Source organism: Suricata suricatta, chromosome 8 (genome assembly GCF_006229205.1).
Source record: "Suricata suricatta isolate VVHF042 chromosome 8, meerkat_22Aug2017_6uvM2_HiC, whole genome shotgun sequence".
Taxonomy (NCBI): Eukaryota; Metazoa; Chordata; class Mammalia; order Carnivora; family Herpestidae; genus Suricata; species Suricata suricatta.
The window spans coordinates 71,743,320-71,761,011 of NC_043707.1; the positions used below are offsets into that span (position 1 = coordinate 71,743,320).

The following is a 17,692-nucleotide window of genomic DNA, read 5'->3' on the forward strand; positions in this document are numbered from 1 at the left end:
ATTATATAGGTGAGGAGGATGAGGCTCAATGATATTCAAAGACTTGCTCAGCATCACATAGAGAATGTTGGTAAAACCAGGAATTTATCTCAGCTTCTATGAATATAAATTCAGGATCCTTTTCCTTGCTCCTTAGATAGTTCTGCTGTCTGCTACTCACACTGTTTAGAAGAACATGATTAGTCTTCATATTTGGCCAAAATGTGATAAAATTATTTTAAAGTTCCACTTTAAAGATTTCAATTTATTGGGGCACATGAGTAGCTCAGTCGGTTGAACGTCCAACTTCAGCTCAGGTCATGATCTCATAGTTCGTGGGTTCGAACCCTGCATCAAGCTGGGCTCTGTGCTGACAGCTCAGAGCCTGGAGCCTGTCTTCAGATTCTGTGTCTCCCTCTCTCTCTGACCCTCCCCTGCTCATGCTTTGTCTCTCAAAAATGAATGAACTTAAAAAAATTCAATTTATTAAAAGAAGCTGATCAAACTGTCAAGAAATTAAATATAAGCCAGCCATTTTCTTTTCTTACATTTACATTCAACTCTAAAGCTAATCTTCTAGCATTTATAACAAAAATAAATTGTTACCATCACCATTTTTAATTCTTAAGCACTCTGTAAATATTTTGTATGTCGTCTCATTTAATTACACTCTGTTACACTGCAAAATGTTATATTATCTCTTTTTGTTTAAGTCCTCATCATACGCCCCAACAGAAATATCTCTAATTATCATGTGCAAATATCTATCTAAATATGCACATGTAGGCTGTCTCAAGATTGATAGTAGGTGATATTTATCTTCCTTATTCTTCCCCATTCTTCCTCTTTATCTTTTTCCATCCTTCTCCTATCAAAGTACGACATTAGTGAAGGAATGAATAAAGTCATTTATGGTTATCATGTAAATTATTTCTAATGCTTCAACTGTTACCTTACCCATTAGTAATTATGTTCTAAGCATAATTTAGACAAAATAAGTAATCTGCATGGTGGAATTTTAGGCACTGTTGAGAAAATAGAGTATTTTCCCAAAGCCCTTGTAATATGTCACTTACTTAGCTACCAACTTTATTTATTAATATGGTTGGTTTTCTGTGGATATTAACTTTATCTTGGAAATGTAATGGTAATTTTTAGTTTCCTACCCTATCATGAACCATAAAATTATCCATGGAAATTTATAGATAACTTCTTGTTTTTTACTCCCTAGAGAATTGTAAAATTATTCAACAGATGCTATTGAATTCAAAAGAGAAGTTCAAGAAAATGGTGAAAAAATAATGAATGGAGTGATTGCTGGGTTGATTGCACTGTTTTTTACATTACAAAATTTGTAAAGTTTTATTCCTTTAAAAACATATGCCCTTGTCACAGATTTAGATCCTTAGGAAAATTATATTTGAAAAACATATGTATCCCATTTTTCCTAAATAGTGTTTATAGTAGAAAATCTGTCCAGTGCTGTAATGTGTCATGTATGCTATATGTACTTTTTCTTGGTTTTACCACAAAATTATTTGGCTGTGTTTTAGAGGAAATCACAGCACTTTAAGATGCAGTTACAGCCACAAGTCAAATTATGCCAATGCTGACCTCAGACACTGTTCTAGAATAGTATCTTATGTATAAATGCTCCCCTACGTTCTGTTTATTATAAGTAAAATCATCTTCAAATAGCTTTGACATTAAACAGGGGCAAACATATTAGCATGGGATATTATACATCACAGGGACCTTGTTTTTTAATTTAGATTATTAATATCCCATGAGAAGAATGATTATGTATTACTGTTTTAATAAACAGTAAAAGGAAAATATCTTCTTCTTTCCACTTTCTGATGTGGAAAATGTTAGGTTGTTGGAATATAAGTATGACCATTTTTTCTTGGTAATTTGTTAAATTATGTATACTATCTGTTATTATTTATGAAGTTGATATTCAAACACAGATGCAAATCTAAAGCATTCCATAAATGTTATTTTGTTATTTCCAAATTGCTGCTGACTTCAGAGCTATTTAGAAGTGTGGGTTCATGCCTTATTAAGGTACTGCTGTGTGGATCCTGTCATTTCATTTACTATCATTAGTATTAGTATTATTAGATGTACTTTATTACCATCATCACTCCCTTTCAATTCATCTGATTATTCTTTCTCTGTGTTAAATGAGCTCATTTCATTAAATTTTAGGTAGATAGAAGTAGGTAGATAGCAGTCTTACAAACATAGAAAACGATTCAGTTTGAAGTAATTTTTACAATGTAATTTGTAGAAAATTAGTAACCCTTTTTAGATAATTTCATAACTTTTATGGAATATTTTACACAGGTTTTTAAAGACTCTGAAATTAAGCCCAGAGGCTGATAAATGAATTACTTCACTTTCTGTACTGTGTATGAGATGAAAAAGTTTGACGGTCAAAATAGGCATAGAAAACTTCAGAATCCCAGTTTAGGCCTTCCTAAATATTAATCAACATGAGCTTCTTTGCCTACCAAGTCAGTTTCTAACTTATGTACTGAAGCTGCTGTGTGTTTGATACAAATAGTTTAGCAATATGCGTGTGTGTGTGTGTGTGTGTGTGTCTTAAATATAGAAATGATATGTTTTATACATATAGCACAGAAACATAGGGGAGTAGTAAAAATCCTGTCCAAAATTGTTCAGTGATATAGTAACATACTAAACATAGGCTCAGAAGACTGTTGATATCAATCACACCTGCTCATTCTGCTGGCCAAATCATCACTTCTTTTCCTGAGTAATCTCTTAAGTATGGAATTAAGTTGTTATGAACCAGCTTCCTTAATGATACCTATATATATTTTTTAATGAAATGAAAGACTTATAAGTAAGAACTATCTTCTCCTAGATAGTATAAATATTATATCAATGCTATTGAAAATGGACCTATTTCAAAATAATATATTATTTTGGTTGTTCAAGAGTTATTTAGTATTTAGCTTCATACTGCTATTTTTAAATATAATGTTTGAGTTAAATGTAATTTTATTTTAAATCTTACTTCTCAGAAAATTTTCCTCCAAATAAAACATTGTCTTTATTCAGTGTTTACAGGTTGAGTTGAAATTTATAACACAATGTGCATTTGGTTGTTCAACCCGAAAAAGTAAGAAAACTGATTTTGTTGGATATTTGGTATATTTTAGGACCAGAGTATACAAAAGTTGTTATATTAACAAATTAGTTTGTACATTGTTGGCATTTGAGAAGTTTTCTTTTTCTTTCCTGTATCATAAGCTATTTTTTATTTCAAGATCCTAGTAAAAGGTACTTACTAATAATCATTATAATTATTTTTAAAGACCTCATGTAATCAGTTACATATTAGTAAATATTTGTGTACTCATACTTTTAGATATTGAGATATTATAGTTCTTACCTCTTTCTTTCCCTCCTCTTAACAATCCCTGCATATGGCAAATCAAAAAAGTTAGATCAAAATCCTTATTGTCAGTTATGATAGAGGACAGCTATGGGGCTCTGAGTGCTATCCGTCCATTCATTTTGCTCTCTGTGGATATAATTCATCTCAAGTTCTTTCAGAAAAGATCTCTAAAAGTAGTACTTCAATCTACAAGGTAGTTGACAATCTTTATTGGTCAAGACTCCTTTAAATACCATAGAACTACCATTCTATTTTATATGTTTTTCTTTCCTTTTGAAAAGCTTCTTGGAACATATCTAATGAGCCAGATTCTTCAAAAGCATCAGTAATTCACTGATTTATAATAGAAAAGGAGAATGCTGTTTAAAAAAAAGGGAAGGCAGGGAGAAGTTTCATATGTATTTGTCAACATCAGATTTTATATGTATTACTCAATTGTAAGCAGTGTCCTTTTCAATTCAAAGTTTTTAAACTTCATTCTGTAGTGCCACAGTCTGGAAATTCTATAGTTGCTTTTAAAAAAGCATTTTACATGGCTCCCAGGCCAATTTAATCAGCAGTCTCTTTGTTGTACTAAGTTGATTATGCAAATTTATATGACTCCACAGAGCAAAAATATTTATGCTAGAACTGACTTGTCAGGATTGAAGATAAACATGAAATTGGAGCTGGAATTTACTCTCAACAATGCCTAGAAAATTGTTGTCAAAATATAAAAGCTTTTGAAAGGAGTTCTTCAGGCCTGATTGGAATAGATTATAAACAATCAGACCATATTACATTAAATTTTGACAAAGAAAAAGTGTACTTAGTTTTCTTCCTATGAAAATCAAAATATCATAACCTTAGAATAGCAGACAAAATAACACCCTTAAGCTACCTGGACTTCAGAGATGTTTACTTTTCTAACTATAGAAAGAAGCATCTCCTCCTCTTTTCTCATACATCATTTTCTTAGAAGAGTCTATTTAAAGTAAACTGTATTTTGGCTTCTAACTCTAGTGTTAGAATTTCAGAATATAAAATCCTTCTGTTAGACATCTGTTATTAGTTTCTATCCTTAGCTCAAGATAGTCTTAAATACATGTTGCACAGTAGTGTCTCAGATACATACATTTTATCAAGAATTTGGAGACAGTATTTTCTCTGAGGATAAGGTTGTAGTTAATTTGATCATAGAGAAAGCACTACTGTTGCTAAAGCATTCTGAAAATTGTTATTAATTTTTAAGTGATTCTCTTTTAGGAAATTTTTTTTCTTGATTTTTACTTACTGGTTGTAGTCTGTAATGAATTTATTTGGCAAACTATAGCTTGACAAGATGTATGGAAGAGGCAGGACTCTGAATTAAACTCACCATTCAGGCTGGGCTAGGTACAGAGAAGAGAGACACTCAAAGATCTATAGCTGGTAATTTGGGAAGTCCAGATAGAGCATGATTTCATAGAGATATAACACTAACAGGTGAAAATTCAGGCAGCCAGTTATTTTCAGGGCAGGTAATGTAAGGGAAAACTCAGCCTCATAGGTTATCAAAGTCAGGAATGTGAGTGTGAATATGCCCACAAGAGTTGGCTTGGGTTCGGGGACTGTGTTCTTGGTGTGGGAAAATGCCAAGAATAAGGTTGGGTCCTTACGATCAAGGGATAGAACATGTTGTATATGAAAACTTCTTTGTAGACACAAGAATAAGGCAGGTTGCAATTCCCACAACTGAAGTACAAGATGATAACTAGTCTTTAGGAGCACTAAAACAGATGGCGCACTTAGGTGGCTTAGTTGGCCGGTTAGGTATCCGACTCTTGGTTTTGGCTCAGGTCATGATCTTGTGGTACTGGCATTCAGCCCTGCATTGGGCATTGCATGACAATATTCAGCCTGTTTGGAATTCTCTCTCTTCTCTCTCTGCCCTTTCCCCACTCATGCTCACATGTGTACACTCTCACTCAAAATAAATAAACTTTAAAAATTTTTTAATAGTTTTTACTATTTTATTTTTGAGTGAGAGACAGAGAGTAAGTAGGGGAAGGGCAGAGAGAGAGACAGAGAGAGACAGAGAGGCACAGAATCTGAAGCAGGCTCCAGGCTCTGAGCTGTCAGCACAGGGCTGGACGTGGGGCTCAAACCCACTGTGATATCATGACCTTAGCTGAAGTTAGATGTTTACTGGACCGAGCCACCCAGGCACCCCCTAAAATAAATAAATAAACTTTGAGAAAAGGAACAACAAAACAGATGAACGTATGGGAAGAGGGGGAAGAGAAGAGAGGGAAACAAACCACAAGAGACTCTTAATGATAGAGAAAAAAACATGAGTTGACAGTGGGAGGTCAGTGGGAGAAGGACTAGGTAGGTGATGGGTCTAAAAAGGGCACTTGTGATGAGCACTGGGTATTGTATATAAGTGATGGACCCCTGAATTCCACTCCTGAGACCAATATCCCACTGTATGTTAGCTAAGTAAAATTTAAATTGAAAAAAATAGGAGAAAAAAAAGAGCAAAGCAGGAACTTGAATCTGAGAATTGAGGCCCAGATCATTGCTAGGATTGCTAGGATAACAATAAGCCTGACTTGGTGCTCAGTTTCCAAGAATTAGGCTAGAACTCCTTAAATTCCTACCAAAGTTTAAAATTAGTTTTAGCCAAGAAGACATGGTCGACCCTTGAAATGTGGATCAAATTGTCCTACCTGTGATGGAGAGAAAGGTGAAAAGAAAGGGGAAGAGACTGTGTCTTCACAGAGTACTTAGCACTCTAGCTTTTCCTATAGTAATTGTGCTTTGTTTTTGAAGGATTTAAAAATATAATTTTATGGTAATATGTATTCATGTGTAGAATGTGCAGAATTAACTACCAAGTTTTATTTTAGTGTTTCTAATCCTAGACAAGTTAGTTTGATCTTCTCTTTTCATTCTTTGTCTTGGAAAAGTTGAATTTCTGTTTTCGTTGGTAATGCCTCTTTAATATATATGACTTTATGATAATTCTTATTTATCTCTCCTTTAGTTTGAATATGTTGTTTCTAAACCATTGTTTTCTGAAAAGAACAAAGTATGTTCATAGTTAACTGTGGCCTTTAACAGAAAAACTTTGCATTGCTTATATTTTTTTAAATTCCATTAATGTAGTCATTAGTATGTTATGGTTATTTTGGCCCTCATGTTTTCATATTTTATATGCAGTATTTTTCAATTTTCTTTCTAGAACTAGGGAAATAATCACTTTAAGACTCTGTAAGCTATAAGTTTTCCACTGTTTTAAGATATTTAGATATACTGCCAAGTATAGTACCTTTACTCTAAAACATTAACACCAAGCATATATTTGGGCATACTAAGTCTAGAATAGTTCTTAGTGTTTGATAACTGCCATGTTTGATAACAATACCATTGTTAGACCCAGGCAAGAGAGAAACTTGATCTGGGCTCTGAACTTTTGAGGACCCTGTACATCACAAAGAAGTAAATGTATTAAAAACAAAACAAAACAAGTAAACAAACAAAACAAAACACATATGTGTCCCCTGTCACTTAGGACCCAGCAGTTAGCATTGGTGTAATTTGACCTATCATCCTAGACCTCACTTTTGTTACTATGCATTATCTATTTCTATATAACATGTTACTCCAAGTTCGTAGATTCTGTGGGCTGGGAATTTGGGAATGCTTTATATGAGTGAGTCTAGCTTAGGGTTTTCCATGAGGTTACAGTCAAGATTTTGCGCAAAACTACTGTCATCTGAAGGCTTGACTGAGGCTGGGGGATCTGCTTTAAAGGTGGCTCACTTGCTGCCCACATTGGTCCTTGTGCTGGACGGTCTCATTTCCTCTCCATTGGGACCTCTCTACATGGCAACCTGAGTGTCTTCAAGACGTGGTTGTTGGGTTGCACCAGAATAAAGTGGTCCATGAGAGCAAGGTGGAAGGTGTAGGGACTTTTATGGCCTAACCTCAGAACCCACACTGTACATCTGCATTCTCTTGGCCACCTGGGCTGGCCATAATTCAAAATAGGCGGGTACTACACAAAGGCATTAGTAGCAGGAAATATGAATCATGGTGGTCCATCTTTGAGGCTGATTAGTGTCCTCAGGCCTCAGAGAAATTCTTCTCCATTTCTGTGGCCTATAATCTCATGTGTGAATGTCATGAAATTTGTAGGTGGTACACTGCCAAACTTAGAGATAGAAAATGTTCAAGATTGTGGAGAGGGTTTGAGTAGGCAGTCGAAACACCTTGGTAAGAGGAAAAATGAATTAATTAACTTAGCTAATTCTCCTTTCAGTATGAATGCAGTAGAATCCTGTATAATAAAGTACTGTTTCCTGATAATGTAGACTTCTATTTTCTTCTTTCTCTTTATGTTATGATATGTGGTTTCAGAGGAAATAAAATCAGTACAATATTTGCAACAACTATACTTACAGACTGAAATATTTTAAATTATTAAGCAATTCATATTACTCTAAATTTGCATTTCATAACTATAGACACAAAATTCACGAAGCATAATAAAAATTCTTTATATTACCAAGTAGATTAATACAAAATGCTAGAAAGTTTTAAAAATATAGATATTTAATTAGATTAAATTTTTAAAATGCTAAGTGAATATAAAGTTTTAATTTAATTTACTAATATTGATAGTAATTATAATTTGCAATAGAAAATAAAAAGCCAAAAATATCTTCAGAAATGTAATCTACTTAAGTTTTTAAAAATCTAGAAACAATGCAAATAGTGTTATATTGAACATTACCACTTAGTAAAATTTGCAAATGGGACTTTACACATTTTCGATTTAAAGATTTAATTACCAATTTTATTAGCTTTCTACTGCTGCATAACAAACACCACAAACTTAGTGGCTTAAAACAACATGCATTTGTTTTCTCACAGTTTTCTGGGGGTAGGGGGTCCAGGTACTACTTCACTCAGTCTTCTGCTCAGGGTCACAAGGCTGTAATCGAAGTAGGTATCAGCTTGCTGCAAGATCATCCGGAGGTTTGGTTTGGGAAGAGTTCACTTCTAGCCTCATTTCGGTTGTAAGAAGACTTCATTTCTTTGAGGCTGTGGAATTGAATGCCCTGGCTTTTTGCCAGCTCTTGGGTATAGGCCATTGTTATGTCCTTTGGAGTCCACAGTTCCTAGAGTTCACTCGCAGTTCCCTGCCATGTGGGCATCTCCAACACAGCTGCTTACTCTATCAAGCTCACAAGGGAAGTTTTTAGTTCCAGGCAGCTAAGATGGAGCCTTCTGTGGTATAGCATAATCATGTCAGTGACATCCCATCACCTGTGCGCTCTTCTGTTGGTTAGAGTAAGCAAAGCATAGCCTCACCCACACTCAAAGAGTGGCTATCACAGAAAGCATTGGAGTTATTGGATGTCACCTTAAAGTCTATCCACTATATTGATCAAACAGTGGAAGTAAGCAAGAAAATTTTTCACAACCTGAGATCAAGTGAAATTCCTTAAATGTCATATTCTTTAAAAATTTATAACTGATCAATGAAAATATAAAAAAGAGAATTATATACAACACAGAATAAACAGTGTAACTCTGGCCTGCCCATAAGTAGATGGTTATTACATTGATGAAATTGGCAAATGGGACGTGGAAGGTAAAAACTCAAGCTTCCCTATGGATTATAATCATGGAAAATGGTTATTAAATCCTTTGGCAGTATGAATGTATTTCTAGGAAAGCACAATTTGATTTCAATGAGTGGTTATAATTTTCCACTAGGTAAATATGAGAGAAAACTTAGTTTTGTATTTTATAACAAATTATTTCCAGTGAAGAAAGAAACTGTAAAGCAAGAAACTCTTCTCCAGTGGAGAAATAAACTTGTATTATAAGTTCAAAAACAAAGTGTTTTGTCACCATTGTTCCATGTTTCACTACCAGTCTTTTAAGATCGGTTTTTAACAATGAAGATTTGTGGCTGCAAACATTTAGGCTCCTATTTGAAGGAAGACAAAATATCTACTAGATTAAAAAAAATCATACATGTAATTGATAAATTCCATGTGAAATACAACTGAAAGCAAGAAACAATGACATATTTAACAACATAAAACATTAGCATGATGTTTTTTAAAATAAAATGTATGTCCAGTACATAGCCAAATATAATGATGTTTTTGTGGTATTAACTGTGCTATATTTTATTCAATAGGAAAGTGTGTCTAGATTTAATCAGAATTATTTCAGAAATTGATGACACAATGGTCAACATATATGAATGACTAAAAATAATAAAGCAAATGATCTCTGTCTAAACTAGAAAACTAAGAATGAAATGAAATGTTTAATGGGTAATGAAGTGAGAGGAGAAATAGTACATAAAAAATTTTTAAGTAGATATTACTCAGTTTAAGTAAATTGCTTCAGGGGCAAAGTCAAGTTGAACACCTAATACTTATACATATTGTTGAACTACCAGAAGAATAGGAAATTGAAATTAGTAAGTAATTTGTTATTTACTTTGTTAGTGCAGGTTTTGTCGTAAGTGAAGAATTGATCACAGTTCTCCCCCCTTCCCCCTCTTAAGGGGTAAAAATCACCAGTTTTATGGAAAGCTGAACTGGAGAGCAGCTCCTCCTACTGGATGAGGTTGGGGCCAGTCAGTCCCTGATAACACATCTTCCAGGCAATCTTGAATGAGTCCCCAAAGATGTTTTCAGTTGTCCCTCTCTGCTCCTTGTTCAGACTGCCTGTGTCTTCATTTTTTATGAAGAACTGTTGAGATCTAATTTACATACCATAATATTGACCTTTGTAAAATATACAATTCAGTGCTTGTTGTTATATTGACAGAGTTATGTAGCTGTTGCGCTAATTTTAGAATGTTTTCTTTACCCAGAGAGAAACCCTGAACACATTAGCAGTCACTGCCCAATTCTCCCTGCACCACCAGCCCTAGGCAACCACTAATCCCTTTTCTATGTCTGTGAATTTTCCTGTTCTGGACACTTCACGTTAATGGAATCATGCAAAATATACTCCAGCCTTTGTTATTTCATTGAGCTTTCTGAAAAACCTACTTATGATCTATCTAAAAAATCAATCATCTCTTCTGTTTCAGATTTATTACAGAATTTTTCCTCTACTTTTTCCATTACCTGTACATCATAAATACTTTGAAATATCCTTATTAGCTCATACTGAACAGTGTGATATATTGCAGATATGTGAACTTGTTGACAACAGAATCGGACTTCCAAGGATAATGAAAGCAAAATGCCTGCCTGAACTTTTACTGTCTTTGAAGGGGTTATGGCTACAATATGTTAGACTATGCAGATGGTTTTTGCATTATCCTCTGATTACAGAATAAGAAGAACCACTTTTAGTATGAATTAACTATGCTTTAGAAACATCATTCTTTTTTTTCCATTGCTAAACCATCTTTTAAATTTTGCGCATTCATGTGTGTACTAGTGAACTAGTGATTTTTGCCAATCTATTAAATATATATTTAATAACTGGCTTGCCTAATAAAGACACTACAAGACTTTAATAATGTACTTTAATTTTTGTTAGTCTTATAAAGAAATTTTTTAAATATTATTAAAATGTTGATAATAATAAATCTTACAAGTCATTTTGCAAAGTAGCCTTTTAAAAGAGAGCTTTCAAATTAATCAATCTAGTGGCAAAATTTTGAGTCAAATTTTGGTATTAAAGTAAAAGTAACTTCATCATTGAGTTATTTTACACAAGACTATGTAAGAAGAAAGTGTGTTACTTTACTATCCTTCGTAGTTTTACAGTGTAGAATCCTTCCTCAGGCACTGGGGAAGCTTGGTTTTCAGGGGCAGTGCATTTTATGGTTGCAGTATTTGTGTGCCTTATGGCTTTCCCCAATGACATAGTATTGAAATGATATTTTTTTCCTGCTTATCATATCTTGAAATGATGAGCTAAAGTATTCCATATAGAATAAAAGAAAAAACATGACTCTGCATTCAGACTTCATTCAAATCTCAGTCCCACTAATCACAGATGAGTACAAGCGCTTTGTGCTCTGGTTTTCTCAAATGCAAAATGAGGACATTAATATTCATTAATTTGATCTGTTATGAAGAAAAAATGAAGTTGTGTATGTATAATAAACTGTTTAAAGCCCTTAGCACATGGTAAATGTGCTACATACATGCTTAAATAATATTAGCCATTTCATTCTCTGTGATTTAGGTGTAGGAGCAGCACTTAATAATGGAGATAACTAATGGATTGGCCAGGCAAAAAACTTTGTTATGTTCCCTCTCATTAAGTGATTCCTTATATAATTATATATATATATATATATATATATAATGTATATTTTCTCCAATTTAGTTTTCTGTATATATTATGTGGCATCTACAATAATTTTTGTAAAACAGAAATATTGTACTTAACAAAATCAATGAAGTATTATGCAAAACAAATATAAATTTGGTTGCACTGCAATTTAAAAGTTAGGAAATAAATACTTCCTATTAGTAAATTCCTTAGCAGAAAACACTCACAAAAAAAATGAATTCTGTATCTATGTTGGCTTTAATGGCATTTCTTCTTTTTTCCCTGGGCCAGGGTTTTCCAGGTGACTTTGGAGACAGAGGCCCCGCAGGCCCCGATGGCAGTCCTGTGAGTACATTGTGATGGTCCAGCGTTGCAATCTGACATCCCTGGGATGTCACAGCACCTGCACTAGCCATCCTCATTATGACTTTCACACAAGCACTGTTGGCCAGACAGCCTTGATACCTCTGTGCACATTCCAGTTTGTAATTTTTCAATGTGGGAAAGAAGACAAAAATGTTATGAGTAAATTCCGTCTTGAGAGATAATCATCAAAATTACTGTGGCCATGTTAAGTGTAACTGCTTAAGTGACATATTAGAAATATATGAACATAATACGTGTTTTGGGTGTGGGGAGAAGCCTTTCACATACATGAAAGTACAAACAAGCGCATGTAACAATTGTGCTCTCAGTGATTGCTCTTTTTGACTCAAGCCTGTCATTGATCTACCTGACTTTTAAGTATCTATTTATAGAGAAATCTTCTCCTTTAGGATTATTCAGCTATTATTTTCAGATTAGGAAGTTACCATTCTAGAATTAATTTAATTATATTATTAAAGAATGGTGACGGACTGTTGTTTTTTGACGCTAGGTAGAAAAATCTGAACTTTTTTGCTCTCAAAAGAACATCTAGCAACTACCTCCCAATCTATTCCATAAACATGCTCTTTTAATAAGATCTTAAGGTGAATTAGAGTCAACCATTAAGTCTGTATAGCCTAAATTAGGAATAGTTTCTATATTTAGGTACTTACACTTAAAGTATTTGAAAATATTTATTTTTAATATATTTTTCTATAGTATGACTTTATTAGCTTATTCAGTTAATTTAGTTGAAATTTTATTTGTTGTAAGGCTCAGCAGATAAGAGTAGAACTTATTTCCAAAGAAATTGCTAAAAACTTGAATGATATTTTAAGTAGAATGTTTACCATCTTTTTCTTGCCCTTGATTCTGGGGAGCATTTCATTTCAAGAGTAACAAAGTAAGCATTATTGGGGGTCCCTAGGTAGCTTAGTCATTTTAAGTATCGAATTCTTGGTTTCAGCTCAGATCATAATCTCACAGTTTTTGAGTTCAGGCCCCATGTCAGGCTCTGTGCTGACAGCATGGAGTCTGCTTGGGATTTTCTCTCTTTCTCCCTCTCTCTCTGCCCCTGCCACACTCACACTGTCACTGTCTCTCTCAGAATGAATGAATGAATGAATGAATGAATAATAAACATTATTTACTTTTTTAAATGTTTATTTATTTTTGAGAGACAGAGACAGACAGAGACAGAGCATGAGCAAGGAAGGGGCAGAGAAAGAGAGAGGGAAACACAGAACCTGAAGTAGCCTCCAGGCTCTGAATCGTCAGCACAGAGCCCAATGCAGGGCTTGAACTCATGAACCACTAGATTATGACCTGAGCTGAAGTTGGACACACAGCCAACTGAGCCACCCGGCGCCCCTACTTTTTCTTTGATACCATTTATGTAGTTGTATAACTACTGTGAAGCCATCTTATTTAATTTTTTGTCATTTTATTTAATATATATGAAGTTTGTTAGGGTTGGACTTCTACCATATTTAAAATGTTTCTTTTTGAAATCTGCTCTATATTTAAATGTAATGCTTCTTGAAGAGCATTTTTAGGCTTTAGTATCTTTAAAATAGAAGAATAAACTGGATATTTTAGTTTATTTGTTCATAATTCTATTTTATACTGTGCCTTAATTTCAAAACAGATCTTGCAAAAGAGGGGGTTCTCCTTTTACTCTGCGTCATGTAAATGATGTAGCACTGACATGGAGTGGGTTAGGAATTATCATAAGGACTGTAATGATGAGTCCAAAAGGCCATCACAAATCAACTGGAAAAATTAATATTGATTTAAAATCTCATTTATTATATGCATAGTTAATGGTATTGGGAATTTCTATTTGTGAGAAATTTTTCAAAACCTTTTAGGCATTATGACAGTTTTCACTGTGATTGCTACAGTAGTGAGAACAAATGTTGTTATTCTTAGTTTGTTTTTGAGAAAACTGAAGTGTAGAGAATTTAAATATTGTACTACACGAGTGGAGACTGTTTTAAACTATCTGAAAATGTTCTTCTAACTATATGCTAACCACCTATTCTTTTATACAATGAACAAGCTAGTTATGTCTATAATTCTTATTACTTATGGGTTTTACATCCTTTATTAGATACATAAAAGACATAGAACAATCTATATCCTGGGCTAGGTGAAAGTCCTGGCATCCAAAAGCATGGAGCCAAAGGCATTTTTGAAGAACATAACTTCTACCAGAGATCTGCACTTCTTAGGAGGATGCAGAAGAGTAGGGAAGAATCAGAAGTTAGGTGTAGAAGAGGGTAAAATTTGACATTTTTTTCTACAAATTTTTGTCTTTAGAAAATAACTCTTCATAGTCTGAAATTGTATTTAACCACCTTTGCACATTTCTTTTCATAGGGACTTGTAGGTAGCATTGGTCCTCCAGGATTTCCTGGGCTTAGAGTGAGTATCAAGTATTATCATTCTTATAAAATATTATGTTTATATTTGTTAGATACATTTTAAGATCTTTAGCAAAATGAGGTGTTTTGGTGTCATTGTTGGATGTGAGACTTGTGCAAATGTATATTCCCACCCAATATGCAAATTAGGTGAGTAGTATGAATCAAAAAACTAAACTTTATGATAACCTAAAATAACAAATTTCTACAGATTTATATGTACATGTGTATTTATGTCTGTCTCATTAATAGGTAACTTCAGACCCAGTTTCTTCAAAAGTGTTTCTTTCCTTTGAATAGTCTTTCATACCATCTGGTCTGGAATAAATCCTGACAGGTCTAAATAGCATACTGCACCATATCATAGCGTATGGTAACTACAGACTTTATTTTTAGAATAAAATTGAATAAATGGTTAGGAAACATCCTGAGCAAAAGGTAATAGTTGTACTTTATTAATGCTGCTAAGCATATTAATGCCCAATTTATTTATTACACTAAAAATGTAAGTATATTACTTGTCCACTTAATCAGTTTAATTTAGTGAATTTAACTCTGCGTTTCATTGGAGTTTCTGATATAGGCAAAGTACAGGTTAGTAAATGCAATTCTGGGGAGGCAAAAACAATGTACTCCAGATAGTTACCTGATAAATTTTATTCACTGAAGCAAACAGACTACTATTAGACTGTTATCTCTAATGTGTCTTAATAGATATATTTCTGTCAGTCAAGCTTATGGTTCATGACAGGGATATAAATTGCAGATATTTTATATAAAAAATTTAGAACCATGCACTTTAACAGTCAGTTGAGCTAAAGGCAAGTGTGACATACTTTTATGAAATGTAAAGAAATGTAATGTAATAAAAGTAAAACTATGTGTATCCATATAAAAATAAGAAATGACCATGAGCAGAGGTAAGATTTTCCCTAAAAGTCAATTTAGAGCTTGCTTTACCATGTAAAGTAGGTAATTAAGACTCCAGAGTTTTATGCCAAAGATTACAGCCACAATTATTTTTAGCTTGAACTTGAACACAGGTCTTCTGACTCTACATTAAAATTTTTTCTCCTAACTTAATTGCCCCAAGGCAGAAGGTGACAACTTGACCAAAGGACTAAATCAGGAATTCAGTTATTGGAACTATGGTAAAAATCAGCGTAATAAGTTTTAACTTGCAGTTTGGGGCTGGCAACAATATAGAATTAAGAGTCACAGAACCTGATTAAGACATTTAAACTTTTCTTTTACTTGATAATATTAGTATAACAATAACAAAATCAGCAATAACATCCCATTTTTGTTTAGTATTTTCCATGAACTAGTCAGAATGTTAGGCCATTTGATTCTCAGAACCGGCCAAGACTACTCAGTGTGTAAGTGTTAGGTCCAGATTTGAAGCCAGGTGATCTAAATCCAAAGTCCAAAATCCTACCTGTGTGCTACACTGTCTCCTTAAAACTTTATCACCTTAAAATGAGTGCCATTTATCTTAAGAGATTTCTTTAGACTTCCTGAGAAGCTCTATATGAAGGTGGAATCCAAAGGACTAATTTTTTTTCCCTCAGAACATAGAATAGGATCAAACCTGTAGGAAGTAGTCAGTGGCCTTACCAATGGGGAGAGGAAGGAAGCCGGGAAGGGAGTTGGATTCCAAAGATACTCTTTCTCCATTCTTCATTTAATCTATCAGTTGATTAGCTCAGAAGCTTCTGCTATTATGATGAGTTTAAGACCAAAATTCTTAGCACGTCTAGACTATCTTGGTTCTTATCTGCATCCTGGGAATATACTTTGTACACTAGCAAAACTGTTTATTCTCAGATGCCATGTAGCCTTCCTATGATATGGCCTTTGTACTTGTTTATCTACCTGAAACACTTCCCTCTATGTTTTCACCTAACACTTAACTCATACTCATTGTTCAGTTCCAAGACTTAGCACAGTTCCAACACATAACAGTGCTGAGTAAAAATAACTGGTTTTGTTAGTTTTTTTGAGTTTGGGTTTGGGTTTTTGTTTTGTTTTTGTTTTTTGTCCTTTCCATCTCAATTTATCCTTTGGTAGATGGCAAGAGATCCTACAGAAGAGAAAGTGGCTGATGGCACTAACACTCATCTTTGTAACCCTTATCTCTACATTGATATGGATGGTGCTTCATACTTTTCAAAGTACCTCCACACACATGTCTCATTTGTTCCTCAATGTGTGGTAAAGTAGATAAAGCAGGTATTATTAAATTTTTAATCAACACAGTGTGAGTATCAAATGCTGACCTAGATTTTTGCTAGGCCTACGAACAAGATTTCCATTTTTAGCAACATTATAATCTAGTGGCATAGAAGGTAAAATAAGCAATATCATACAATATGATCACTGCCATCATGGACTAAAAGCCATTGAGAAAGGAGCAATTTATGTTATCTTGAGAGACGAGTCTTCGCAGAAGAAATGTGTTTTAACCATATCTTGAAGTTTGTGCTCGAGTGGAACGGAGTAGAAACAGGAAAAGGGCTCTTTAGGCAGAAGAATCCTTAAATGTACAAAAGAAGTGAAAAAAATGCAATGTTTGGGAAATGCAAAGAGGAGTAGGAGGAGTGTAGCCTAAGAAGTATGGGGGAATAGGAGTGGAAGGGAAGGAGCTGAGGTTTTGGAGCTCTTTGGAACAGATGATCTAGAACCTTTATATTTCAGAGTCAACAGTTTGTCTGCTCACCTGGACTTTCTGCAAGCCCACATCTGCTTGTTCCCGTACAGGAAGTATAGTTTCTGACAAGAGATGATACAGCTTTCTCTAAGTGATTTTTCCCCTGCAACTGGTTGTCGTTGTCATTTGCTTTCTTAACTAGTGACAACGATCATTACCTGCAAGTGTGGGTAGGTGTAGTTGCACAGTCTTCCCTACACTGTGCTCATTCATCTGAACTCTAAGTGGCTAGAGGCTGCTGGTGTTATATGAAGAAACTATCCTAAAGCTTTATTTCTTTGACTCACTTTGACTTGAAAGTTCTTCATTATTTCTGGTTCTGTGGCAGGCTCTTCTCCCTTTGGTGCTAAGTCCCAGACAGCTCTGCTGCCATGCAGGAAGTATGTCTCCTGTCTGCTCTGTCTTCTCATGGAGAAGGAGTGTGGCAGGCACACTGAAGGCCTTCAGATTATCCTTGTGGCACCGAAAACTGCCCTTAGCCATCATGGG

At 34.3% G+C, this 17,692-nt stretch overlaps 1 protein-coding gene across 4 annotated transcripts in view; it reads left to right on the forward strand.

Annotated features, from left to right (window-relative positions):
- Positions 1 to 17,692, forward strand: part of COL24A1 (collagen type XXIV alpha 1 chain) — a 475,258-nt gene that overhangs the window by 200,480 nt on the left and 257,086 nt on the right. For all 4 annotated transcript variants that reach the window (XM_029948854.1, XM_029948855.1, XM_029948856.1 and 1 more), the window contains 2 exons: positions 11,993 to 12,046; positions 14,450 to 14,494. In XM_029948854.1, the coding sequence (XP_029804714.1) occupies positions 11,993 to 12,046; positions 14,450 to 14,494 (99 nt within the window). The remainder of the gene's footprint in view (positions 1 to 11,992; positions 12,047 to 14,449; positions 14,495 to 17,692) is intronic.